This window comes from Nilaparvata lugens, chromosome X (assembly GCF_014356525.2).
Source record: "Nilaparvata lugens isolate BPH chromosome X, ASM1435652v1, whole genome shotgun sequence".
In the NCBI taxonomy this organism is placed as follows: Eukaryota; Metazoa; Arthropoda; class Insecta; order Hemiptera; family Delphacidae; genus Nilaparvata; species Nilaparvata lugens.
Genome location: NC_052518.1, coordinates 16,055,813 through 16,070,022, shown reverse-complemented (window position 1 = coordinate 16,070,022; position 14,210 = coordinate 16,055,813). Strand labels below are relative to the sequence as shown.

Below are 14,210 nucleotides of genomic sequence, written 5' to 3'. Positions count from 1 at the left end.
AATTGTGTAAATCTATATTTGTAAATAAAACTCCTCAGGGTGCAAATAATTGGCATTCAGAGAAATTATTATTCCCTCTAACTTAGGAAGTTGGTTTTCCTCCCGCGGTGCTCCCGTGGCTGCTTGGGGCCAGTTTCGATAACCGACAATCATAATTATTATGAGCTATTAAATCTCGTTGCTAAAGCTCGGAACCCTAAAACTGTAGGCCCATTAAGGTGGATTCCCACTTATCAATATCAGTGTCCGTTTCAGTAAAAATATTCTTTCCATGAGTTCTAATGGTACTTTTCATACTAAATGTGCGATATTTATTCATTTATTTACAACAATATGGGAGCATCCCATACGGGAAAATCCCAAAGATTGCTCCCAAATAAAAAAAAGATAAAATCTTAAAAGATAATGTGGGAATCCAGCTTCAATCATCATCATTCTTTTGGAACAAAGATTTCAAACTGATAAGAGAAAACAGGTATCATTTAAGCTATTCATCGAAACTTGAACTATTGGTAAATAACTGAACTTTTTGATTCTATTAGAGGTAGAAATGAATCATAAAGTATAGTTACCTTAATTTAGTTAGGAATCATCCCGAATCAAGCTACATAAATTGTCCAAAACAAGGCTTACAATCGTCCCTTATAACCTATCACCCAAGTAAAAGCCTAGGGCTCATGTGGACATCATCCTCAGCAAGCAACTAACTGAAGTACATAGTGGGGCAGAGCCGATTGACGAGTTTGGTAGGGTATTACTTTAACCCTATTACTTTTGCGGATCAGCTCTGTTGTTGAAACAAGATTGGCGTTCAATTTCGTTCACATTAATGATTCAACATGTGGATTAGTAACATTGTACTAACACAACACATCTCAAATATAGAAAAGACATTCAGCTAAGAGTTCAGCTGTGTTTGCATCAGGGCAGAGCCGATTGACGAGATTGGAAGGGTTATAAGTAATGAACTGTTCAACTTTCTAAAAATTCTTTAATGGGTTCAATTAAGTTTGAAATGTAGTTTTTATTGTTAATTTTTGAAAATTATATCAGTAAGATGGCGGCCATCAGTAGCAATACACTGATGTAGCGTATTTTTGAAGTTTTAAAACGCATTTTGGCACACTGCAATTGGTAAGGCCTGGATCTCTTCTCTGATTCGCTCCTTTAGTTCTTCCAAAGTGTGTGAACGATCTTTGAAAACTTTTTTTAAGGTAAACCCATAGAAAAAAATCGCATATGCTTAAATCGAGATTAACCGCCCTGGAAAATTTGTCTTAACACTTTCATTGAAATGCACCCTGTCTGGGCTGTAGCTTCATCCTGCTAAAACCATATTTCTCCCAAGTCATGTTCCTCAGCAAGTTCTTCCAATTTAGGACGCAGAAATGTTTGTAACGTTGTCACATAACGCTGGGAGGTGACATTGACGGTAATGTTGCCATTCTCAAAGAACTATGGCTAGCACGCTCACCCGATTTAAGCTTATGCGATATTTTTCTATGAGGTTAATTCAAAAATTAAGTTTTCAATCATCGCCCACACACCTTGGAAGAACTAATGGAGCGAATCAGAGAGAGGAGACCCAGGCCTTACCAATCGCAGTGTGCCAAAATGCGTTTTAAAACTTCAAAAACACGCTACATCAGTGTATTGCTGCTGACGGCCGCCAATTAACTGATATAATTTTCAAAAATTAACAATAAAAACTACATTTCAAACTGAATTGAAACCATTAAAGAATTTTTAGAAAGTTGAACAGTTCATTACTTATAACCCTTCCAATCTCGTCAATCGGCTCTGCCCTGATGCAAACACAGCTGAACTCTTAGCTGAATGTCTTTTCTATATTTGAGATGTGTTGTGTTAGTACAATGTTACTAATCCACATGTTGAATCATTAATGTGAACGAAATTGAACGCCAATCTTGTTTCAACAACAGAGCTGATCCGCAATGTGGATTCAATTTCCATTCAGCCCTAAGGACAGTGTGAGCCAGCGTGTTTTCTGTTTATAACAGTGCAGTTGTTGTGTGTGCGAGGTTTTTTATTCTTGCCGAAGTCCTTGAAATATTTTGAGAGCGGTGCTGTTGCAACCAATTTTATCCGAAGTCTGCTGTAAAGAGGCGCGTAGTGAGTGTTCGGCACTCAGCTCTGCTTCTACTCAATTTCAAGCCTATTTCCATTTCGATTTCTATCCATCGGCGTATGGCGAATGGCGACAACCGATTAGTTGACTTGGCTGCGTAGGATTGACACGAATTCAATGAACTGCTCCCTGGTTCTCTGCTATGTTCCGCTCATTAGTTCACTTGTTGAAGTGTCGATACTGAGCACACACACTTACTGAATCAATTCGGCCTGTTTCATTGTAGCCCATTCAATAATACATACAACGATTCTACACCAATTCTGGTTCATTCCATATGACAGTAACTTATATAATAATTATTATTTACGCACACTTGATTGATAAATCTAATGCAGTGGCTCCCTGTTTTATGTTAGGCTTTGAAGATCTAAGATTTCTAAACCTTCGAATGATTCGTAATCATTGAACCTCCAATTCATTCTAATTCATTTGTTAGGTTGAAAACATTACAATTTTCGAAAATATTTACTTTATTCTCACTTGATCAACAGTAGAAACGTTTCAGTACGTAAAGGAGTGCTTTACTAGCAGTAGTAAAAGAGTATTCGATAAGTTGACGGTAACTATTCCAAAAAATAGATTAAAGTTCCAGTTTCGCAACTTTTTATTGTTGTGGAATATGAATATTACAAATAATAGTCATTTTCCTCGCTCGCATTATCGGAGTTTTCATAAAAATTTTCGTTATTTAAGAATGGGATTGAGTACGCATAATAATAATTTGTAGGGACTAGTGTATGGGTTTTTGCATCTTTTTGTGGAACTAGTTATCGCATGCGTGCACTGAAAGGCGACAAATTTCCTGTGGGAGAAAAAATAGTAGTTCAGTCCCGTGATCCATGCACCGTTCTTTTTTCACCCACAACCTATATTAATACCTTCAACATTTATATTTAACTTCAGCGTACATTTATTTCATTTTTAAATCCAAGAAAATACGCTTAACATAACAGGTTTCCATGCTATAAAGATATGACATGCCCCCGTAGTGCAGAGTAGACCTGAGATTGGTAGAGATGACATTTGAAAATGCAACTGCATTTCTCATGTTCCTATTGAGGTTTTAACTATTCCATGTTATCTAAATGGGGTTATGTACCTAGGGACTGGAGTAATTATTACGTTTTATGGGTGTGATTAGCCGCACGGTGAGAGTGGTCCATAGGTCAAGTCACGTGCATTTGGCTCTGCTGTTGGATAGGTGACCGGTGGTTGAAAATGGATGATCTTTATTTGTTTACTTACGCAGTGGTTTTGAACTGCAGGTCCATTCAATTTCCTTCTTTTCCATTTTTATTTTTCAGCTTTTCTATACATATTATACAAATCGATTATGATTTATGAAAAATATTAGGGATCTATTATGATATTAGGGCTTAAAGTGTCATCAATTCATTCATCGCCAGATCCAAAAATCAGCCAAACATATTAGAATCAGCCAAAAATATTAGAATTTGCGGGCACGTTCAGGTGTAGTTACCTCTAGACGTTTTCTAAGAATTGATTTAAAATCCTCAAATACTATGTCTACAATTGACGTATTTTGTAAGATTTTTGAAATGTTCCCAAATTTTTCCATAAATATAATAAGTTTCCATCTATGCCTACAGTTATCAATGCGTTTCGTTAGATTTTCCGTGAATGACTCACAAATATGTTTAAATACGGTGTGTATATTCAGTTAGGGACTAGGAATAGGTTATCGGTTGTTATCTTATCAAATTATCAGAATGATCCTATCAAAGGTTATAACAAATTATAAAATCCTACAATTTCGTAGTTTTTTCAATCTTCTACGAGAATGATCTAGACAGAGAATTTCAAATTCGATTCACAGATTCAGCTAAGCCTAGTTCAGAGATGTTTGAAAATATCCCTAAATCTTCCCAAAAATTGGCTTTTTCCAGTAATTTGTGACTGGCTATTTCCAGTAACCCAGTTAGTCTACTACTGCCATGTAGTGGCAGAATTTCGAACTTCGTTGTGATTAATTTTTGACCAATCATGAGAAAGAAGGCGTGAATTCGTAAAATTGTTTATAACCCAGTTATTACTGACATCTACCGGCAAGACGTCGGAGCTAGTTCTCGAATAATTTTTCTGGCCAATTAGGAGGATGTAGACGGAATCTCATACTTACGATACGTGCAGTTGTACACGACCCAGTAACGGCTACCATCTGGTGGTAGAATTTCAAACTACGTGACGATTAATTGTCGACCAATCAGAGAAGAGCAGGAGGAGCTACAAAATTATGGCCAATCAGGAGTGTGCAGTAGGAGATTGAGGGTTGGGCTGAAGGCGTGGTTCCAATCTTAATATTGTTCGTTTTTTAATGCTCTTTATTCTAATTCTGTGCTCTGTTTGTGAATTTTATATTCCATTAATGTTTTATATTTTATCAATCTATCTTCCTTTGACTCGTGAACGTCTCTACAAAAAACTGTTTTCAATTCATTATGCAGATTCAGCTGTATGAGGGAGTGATGTTAGAAGGGTTCTGCAAATGCCCTTAAGTTACGCCTGAAATGAAAAGAGGTCTTACAACTGTAAGATACCATGAAGGTTATTGGTTCCCTATCACTAATTAACAGTAAAGTTGATTGAAATTGAATACATAGCAAATCACCGGGCTAGTACATGCATTGACTAGTAGATGGGTTGCGGAGGGGGTCGCGAAAATGAATGAACATCCAAATTTTGGTTCCCACTTTATAACAATGAAAGATTAGGAACCACTGATTCAGCAATTTTCAAGTCATAGGCCTGGTTTTACAAAAGTCTGTTAAATTTTAACTGTGGTTGCTGATTAACGACGTCGTCCGTTTCTCTGATTGGTTCTCATATCATTCTACCGCCATTCAATCTTTCAAGATACAATCTTCTGTGCCGTAGAGTTAAAATCTCTTATGTATGATATAGATATGCAGCTTCATTGCGATCTGTAGTCATTCTTCTTCCCAGAAACAGAAAACATTGAATTAATATGAAGTAGATCAATAAAACTTGAGGTTTTGCAAACGTCTCTTCAAACAAAGGAACAACATCGAACTTGAGGGTTGCATAGAAGTGCACTGCACATGCTGCTTACTCAATAATTGACCATACTGAAGGGTGGCTTGGTGTTCAGCTCCAGTCTCATTTCAATGGAGCCACTTCCACTATCAGTGGAACTCTGATATCATTATTTCACCAGGAGTGATAGCGACCTACCTCACTCCTCGCTGCTGTGTGCAGTAGGCCGCCCGCCCTTTCGAGCGAAATGCATTCAATTGTTGAGGTCTGAAGAGTCACTCACGGCCGCAATCGCCTATATATACATATAGCGCAATTATATACATAGTGCACTTATACAATAGGTGACGGGGAGCTGCGGAAGCGATTTAACTCAAGGGTAGGTTGATTAAAAACTCAACGGATAAACTCAAGAGTAGGGATCATTGAAACTGGATGCCTGCTACAGACCTACGAGCTCTTTTGCAGCTCACTTATTCTCGATTAAAATGATAGAATTCATTATACGAAATGTTCAAACTCAGATGGAAAATCAAATTTATTAGTTAAGCACATGCCTGTTTTTGCTCGATTAAGTTGAAGTGTCATGTTGTAACAATGACATGTGTGGAATTCACTAAACCACATTGAAATTATTCCATTTTTTCTTCCTCCTCTTTTCAATTTTCTCCATTTTCTGGAATTCTTTTTTCCTCGTCATCTTCGTATTTTATAAGTGGTTTTCCATACCTCATATTTATTATTCATCTTTCATGTAGAATTTATTTAAAAAATCGAATCTATCATGAAAACACTTCCATACAGTTCCTGCTGTATCATGCTGAGCCCATGGAATTTAATGAAACCAGCCAATAGGAGTACAGTAATAATTATTAAAGCTCTGATACCATTATAAAGAGATTCAGTTAATGTTATTCTACTATTTGGCAATTCATACTCATACTACTTGTAGTGCTGAGATAAATTTGACCAATATTATAAATTCCTTAGCATATTGTAATAATAATATTGTATCAAAGGTTTTTTATTGAAATGAATTAACCTACTTCTAACTTCTGAACCATGAATTCGAACTTTCAAGCATAACTTATTTTTTTGGACTTGTTATTCATTGTAAAAATTTGGGAATATCATAGTTTTGGGCCAAGCCTGTTGTTCGTTCCCGATCATATTCATATGAGCTGTAATAATATTGTATCCACAAATAAATAAATGATAATATATTATTTCTTTAACACTGAATAGTACTAAGGTACTCTTAAGAACTTTCAAGTAATGTTTGTCAAAGAATATTGGAGTGTAAAATAATTTTCTCTTCAAATGATATCACTTTAGAATACCGTATTCGTAGCTAATCACGTTATTTTTGAGGGGGAGGGAAAGAAACTTATTTATGTGTTTTATAGTGGCCCTAATCAATTATTTTACCATCTTCTATAAAAACACTTTTAATTTCTCTACTGGTGTCAAACTTTGTTCAGTTGGGTCACTCCGTGACATGAATATTATAATTTGGAAAATTGCAAAAATTGATAAGTGCCAACTTTCCTAAAATTTGGCGTTTTTTCGTGCAACCCTCCTGAAAACAGCTGATTCACCCTTATCAGGGTTGCATACATGCTTCGCGATACGTTTTTGCTTTTTTTTATATGAAAAGTTATCGATCCCTTTCGCACATATACAGCTTACTCTTTGTCTTTTAGTCATACTTGTTCTGAGGAAACTCCCAGAGATACTGTTGCACGAGCGGCATCTGTTGCACGATACGTATGCAAATGAAGTTATGAGCACTGCGGGTCATGATGAAGGAGAATCATCCCTGAATTCATTATTTACAAGCCACTTAATGTAAAACATGAAAATTGTATGATTGATTGACTGTTACTAATTTTTATAAACTTCATGAGTTTATTTAGCTCACTGGATCATATCCTTAAATTTTAATCTTGCAGTACTCATTGTTTCTAACTCCTTCATCTAATAAATAGATGCGATATAACCATGAATTCAATTATAATTTATTTTGGAAAGGTTTGATAGATAATGGAAAATTTCGGGCTGGAAACTTCCAAGTGGAGTTTGATATTATCAAATCTTTTTCATTCTTCGAGTTTTTGGATTTCTATCCATTTTCGAATTGATGATGTTCAAAGTTATCAACTAATTATATTTGATGGGTGAAGATCTTGTTTAAACCTTTTATTTTTACAATCTTTCAAATGGAAGAAGGCAAGTTTTTAGTTGTCCATTTCTTCCTTCTATAGAATTGACTGTTATGACCTAATAAATATAAAAATCCATATTCATAATGTAGCATATATTTGATGAATCACCAAATTCAAAATCAAATTTCCAAGGTCTTGAACAGGGTATTACAAATTCATTAAATGCGTTCCAGGTCAATTTATTTTATGTGAATTGGTTATCCTTTTTACGAAAACAAACCCTTTGTTTTTAGAAGACAATCTAGAAAAATAATATCGACTGAAGTAAATGAATCAATTTGAATTGATTTATATTAGAATATTAGCAGAACCTTCCTTAACGATAGTTGGAGAATAAATTAATGTAAGTTCTGTATAGAGAAATAATGTTATTATCCTGGTGATGGTTTCTTGATCCATTACGAGCTGCAATGTATTAACACACTTTTTTCTATGTATTTCACACGACATGGTCAAATATTTAAGTAAATAATCAAAATCTTTGACTGTAGTATTTTCGACCGTCTCGCGGTCATTGTTATTATCTTGTTGATATGACGGTACGTCAAATTCATTTTTTTCCAAATTTAATTTGTATCAATTTTTATTACTGTATCATTTCAGTTGATTATTGTAGTATCTTCACTTGCATACTCTCGGCATCTGTTACCATTATCTAGAATTCTAAAACTTTTTCATTCTTCCACGATCTCATTCATTCATTATTCTATCTTTTTATCAATTTTGTTCTATCATTGATCAAATGTGTCAGTACGAGTTTCAAGTGTTCGAATCTGTATCATAGTAGCATTTCCGATATTGATTGGTGAAGACGTCACATATGTTTTACATTAAGACAATAAATTATTACTTCAAGTTTACTGACTTCATCCACCAGAGATTCCATAGTGACCAGGACTGAAAAAACTTAATGGGCTTCCAAGTTGTATATGTTGGCTCCTGTGTTCTGTACCTAGTATAAACAGTAACAATTCTGTACCTAATATGAACATTAACAATCTATTACTATGGAACATGAAATTTGGTATATAAATGTCACTTTTAGAACCGTACATAGAACCATAATTTTATCACAAGTGATTGATTTATCTTATCATGGATGTTCGTAATTTTACTATATTTTTGTCTCATATACCATATGCTACTACTTCTACACTTCGAAATGTATTCACAGAATGTACAGATATAAACATACAGATACTGTTATAAAAACATGTAATTTAGAGAAAAATGTAGTTTCCAATTTGTCACTTGAACAATAAATGATTGACTTCATAATAGAGTTCTCTCCACAGTTCATTTTTATCCTTCCAATTAACTAATTCATCTTTGGGAATTATGTTGTTCTATCCTAGATGATCTGTTCTACTGGAAGCATGGTTCAATCTATATCTAGGCTTATCTATATCTCCATTTTTATCTGATTGAATTCATTCAATATTTCATTCTCTAATGTACTGAGTTGCGGAAGGTTGACAGTGAGCGATCATTTCCAATCATTGTCATCATTATCTTGTAGAAGTTCTAGTCCAAGGAATATTTTCATCGAAAACGTTTCCATCAGTTCTGTCCTATAATCGTCACAAAAGGTTATTGATGTCTTCCTTTTTTCTTGGCATATTTTAGTAGTTCTCGTTTCCCTATGTTTCGATTCATATGCGTGAAGAAGAGTTTTTCAATAAACAGTTATTTATTGGAAATCATGTTAATCCATCACAAATAAAATTTCATTCAGGACAGTGAAGAACAGTATTTTCATTTCAAATGGTGTTGAAAACTTCAAGAAACTGTCAAAACTTCATTTGTTCGTCCTATGGATTCATGTAGGATATCGATTTCGAACATTACAGCTTTTACAGTTCATACAGTCTGTTTGGAAATTTTGGAGATTCACCTCGAGCATAATTTTCTTTTTCATTTGTTTAATCAGTGAAAAACAGTTTATCGATACTAATAATTTTAAAATTAAATAAGGAATATTAGGAATTCGTTTGCCCTACCGGTAAGAAAGATTTCTGTTTGATAACTTTTTTGGGAATCCAATGAAAGGAAAGTTTCCTTCTATAATTCAAGAAGTGACATAGTTTTCCGTTCTTATAATTAAGAAAATGTAGTAACATATTGCTTGGGAATCCATCTCATACTCAGTTTTTCTCATTCACTGTTGAACTTTTAACAACTTTTTAAAAATTCCGATTTAAATATCTACCAAAACAAAGGAAATTTTTATACGAAAATTAAAATGCAATCACTCATTTATTCTGAATTGGAGAAAATCTTCTCTTTTTCGTTCATATTAGTGGAGAAAAATGACATTTCTTTTGATAATTCACCGCACGGGAAAGCTTTGTGATACCAGTGAACAGTAGCTACCGTGAGGTGATTCGGAGCTTTCCTTTGCGTTGTCGGCGCATGCGCGCTGCTTGTAGTTGGTTGTAACAAAAGCCGGCCGCTTTTGCCAGTAGCCAGTCTGGTGTCGATAAGGTTAGGAACAGTCTGGACTAGAAGCAGGGAGCAGCTGGTGTGGCGTGTGAGTGGTATGCTAGGAGGAACGTCGAGCAGCTCGGTGATGTGGAGTTGGTTCAGGTGCCGACGCAGGTGTCGGTGAACTCTGTTATGCTGCGAGTGAAGCAGCAGCCGGGGGCGGTTCAAGGCTTAGTAATGGGGGCAGCCGTGTGCAACATCCCCGTGGTCGGGACAGTGGCAGTGGAAGGTGACACCTCCAACGTGGCTGTGGACAACGGCAACCTCGACTCGGACTCTGATCCGAAAATCGGCTACGAATCATCCAAAATGCCGCCTTCTCTGTTGCCGCCTCCGGCTCTCAACATTGACGCTGACAACTATATGCTGAGGGGCGGCGAGACCAAACTGCAGCCTGCCGCCGACCTCGATCTGTTCTGCGTGACCGAGAGTGTCAACTCGCTGGCTCGTGTGCCCTCTTGTGCCAGAGCCCTGTCTTTTCACACCCTGTTCTGTACTTGCACTGCATCCTGTTGCTGCATGTGTAACTATCTCTTGTCTGCAGATTGCCACGCGTGTCTGCACTCCACCTGCGTGCGGTTCGCCGGCGAACACGTCTGCCAGAGGAACGCACACCTACTGCCTCCAGTCACACTCACCAAGGAAAAGGTTAGTGCCATTTGCCATTTATTGTATTTTTCTTGTGCCATGCTGCTAGCTTGCTTAAATCAGTTTGACCTAATTTAACCTAAAACTTGATCACGAAATCGAACAACAACCGATTTTCATTATATTTTTCACTTATTTCAGATTGACTATGGTAGTTTACATTGATTTATTATTATAAGATCAATTTGCGATATTGACATACAGTTTTAGAAAATTGAAACTTCTGTAATTTGTTAGAAATTAGCTTCAAGAGTACAAAAAATCTTCAAGAATACATTCGCATCTTGATCATTCGCACATGAATATCATTAGAATCTATTTTCATTCATATTTTGGATTGAGATTTCTGTTACTTGATTGCATTTTGCGCTGAGGTTAATATTACCTTGGCTAAGATCGATTATTCGTGTTTGAATCGCACTATAACCTATTTTGCTTGCAGCTTTTCTAATATTTTCACATTCACATTTCTGTTACTGAACTTCGTGCTGCTGAATTAGTATTTTTTCAAGTTGTAGCTTATAATTAGCTCAAATATCGCTCAATTACAATCACTATTCTTTGAACTATTGAATATTTTTAGCAATTGACACAAACTGTCTCTCCAATTGAGCAAATTTTGATCATGTTGTATTTACTGTCTTTGCATGCTATTTTGTATGAATAAACTCTACCTAGAAACAAGAAATATTCCTGGTGATGAACTGATGATCAATATTTTATAATGTGACTAATTCTTATCAACATGATCATTTCGCCCTTTTAAGATAGAATTATAGATATATTACGACAGCTGTGATAGCTGCTATTATATTCGGTTGCTTTGCTAATCAACGAATGTTCCGAACCGTATTGCATTGGAAATCTGATAAATTGACTTTGAGAATTCAACTTTTTCTTGCATTTAACGATTCAATTACTAGAAGCTGTGACTTGGTGATTGAGTTGGAAAAGAATAGGCCTATTACTGCTCTGTAACAATATTCTCGTTATCTCGCTGTTGAGCTTAACCTACTTTATCAATAGTGCGTTTGGAAGAGTGGAATGAACCACTCGCCGGCTCCCCCATTTCTCTGAATTGCTTTCAGAAGGGAAATTCCAAGTATCAGTGGTAGGTTTCGCTTCAGAATAATTGAGTTAAGGGAAAATCGTTTCTTTTTCTTGTAATAGTTATTGTACTGAAATCTATCAATCATCAAATGTCGTGTTTTTCTCTAACTTTATGTAGGATTACTGAAGAAGTTGCTGAAACGTATCTTGTAACGAACCAAGAGAAAATATACTTGTATTATAGTACTCTCAACAACAGGATTGCTTTTACATTGAGTATTTTTATTAGTAAGAGGTATAAAGTAATAAGTATAAGGTATAAAGTAGTAAGAATACGATAATAATTACGTCGTATCGAGGAACTTGTTCAACCGGGATTCTATATTATTCAAGTTGATATTTTTGTTGAATTTGTTTAAAACTTATTAATTTATTAATTCAATGTGTCTATTATCTTATTAGTATCTTCCAAATTGTTTTACTCTACAATCTACATTCAAATTCACTTGAAGATCAAAAACGGTATTACAAGAAAATTTCATTATGATAATGTCCAACTTGTGTTTCTGTCAATTCAGCGTTCATTGTTGGAAACGCTGAAGCAACGATTCAACTATTATTATTGTTTTCGACTCCTCACCTGTTTAATGTCCATCGATCCATGAATCTGAAAAAAAATGATTAATTGAATTGATCAGCTTACTAATATTGACTATTGAAATGTTGAACAGTTGATTCAAAACCTCAACAATTTTATTCTTTTGTTCATGAAATGCATGCCACAAATCAAAATCATTCAAATCCTAACCAGATATTTAGATCATTTCATATAATGCCACAAACATGGTAACATCTCAACTCTTTCAGTGCTTCTTTTTATATAAAGATGTATCACTTTGAAACTAATTATCAGTCAAATGTGTCACAAAATCATCAAACTGTATTCGGGGAATAATTCTAGGGTTACAACGTTACAGATTTCGTAAACACAATTTTAGGGTTTCAACTGCAGAACCCGCATTTATGTAATCCAGTATGTGCATGTGTAAACCACAGTGAGCTCTGAAACACAAAATTTGGAATTATTCTTCAGCTAAATTAATCGCTCCGGAAAAATGCATAAAATGAATAAGAGTTTCACAGTAATTTAAAACGTAAATTATGTATCGTGGCTGAAGTGTAAGGTGTCGTCAGTATGTAACAAACCATCCAATATTAATTGGCCCATAAAATAAAGGAAATAATTGAAATCACAAACAGAAATAAAAATTGATGAACATTTCCTCGATCGTATTCAATTTTAATACAACCTATTGAGAAAGTAAATTCAAGATTTCAGGTTTGGAAAAGCCATTTTGCGATTAGAATAGGCTTTTGAAATTTTCTTATCATTGAATTTTTCTTGAATTATTATCCCTCAATAGTTCTGAACTCCATTATCTTAGTTTATGAAGTTCACAGAGTAATAATTCTAGTCCTGCTCCATTAAGAATGCAGCATTACCTTTTATCCGTTATCAATAACTGTGTTACTAGTTTAAAAAGATATTATGTTTGAAAAATTAGAGAAAACTGGGAAATGATCGGAAAATCGATGTTTTCTAATCTCCATAGAGTAGCCACAGAGTTGAAAGTGCATACATTTTGTATTCTCTATTTTCTTTTGTCAGTGGAAATCTTCAGGTCCTGTTCCTCTCCTCTCACGTTGAGTTTGACTGTTGATTATACTGAACATCCAGTGATTGATTAGCAATCAGCAAATCCACAGGAATAAATCTCGCATCTAGTAGGGTTATGTATTTCATTAGTCACAATATGACTAGTATAATAATATATGTGACATAATATCCCATAATATGTATGTTATAATTTACAGTACTTTACTCCAATACTTTGAAGTACGAAGAAACTAGAATCTACGAGAAAATGTCAGTATGGAAATAAATCACCCGATTTGTAAATAAACTTTGTGACAGTTTGTGTTACATTGACGTAGTTTTTTAATGAGTGCTACTCGTGTAAAATGAACAGTTTCTTGTCAACATTTTAACCGTTAAATGTCATTCTTTTATGATCTCCTTGTCACTTGACAATAATTATCACCGTTTATTATAAACTTGTGCTGGGATCGAGACGAAGCCAGAGTAAATACTGGAGTGATAAGAGTATTTACGCATCCCAATAGTAATTAACTGGTAGGCCAAACCGAAACGAACTCCACAAGCAAGTTTGGTCAAAATCTGATTTTTTTTTAAATTGATTTTGAGCTGTAAACAAATTTCCAAACATGTTCGAATACTAAGTCATTCATATCATTTCTCCCATATTCTATCTTCATTTCCTAATACTGATTTAAAAGATGTAAACAACTGTCATGCAATTTCTTTGTAGTTTAGTAAGTTTTTCTTTATGAAGATATTTTTCCAGCGCTTTTCATCTTGATAATATATGAAGATGAGTTTCCCTAGCTCCCTACTCTCTCTCTAGATTATAGAGATCGGAATTCCCTTTTGTAGCTTCTTTTTTAAGATTATCTCCACTCTTAATTCATTAACATTCTATTTCAAAATTTAGATGATTTTGATATTCCATACCATTTGTTTAGCGTCAAAAGTCTTTCTTCACCATTCAATTAGA

General features: G+C 34.9%; 1 protein-coding gene across 3 annotated transcripts in view; it reads left to right on the top strand.

Annotated features, from left to right (window-relative positions):
• LOC111047698 (phosphatidylinositol 3-kinase regulatory subunit alpha) overlaps positions 1-14,210 on the top strand; it is a 149,201-nt gene that overhangs the window by 59,793 nt on the left and 75,198 nt on the right. For all 3 annotated transcript variants that reach the window (XM_022333511.2, XM_039442506.1, XM_022333509.2), the window contains exon 6: positions 10,421-10,524. In XM_022333511.2, the coding sequence (XP_022189203.2) occupies positions 10,421-10,524 (104 nt within the window). The remainder of the gene's footprint in view (positions 1-10,420; positions 10,525-14,210) is intronic.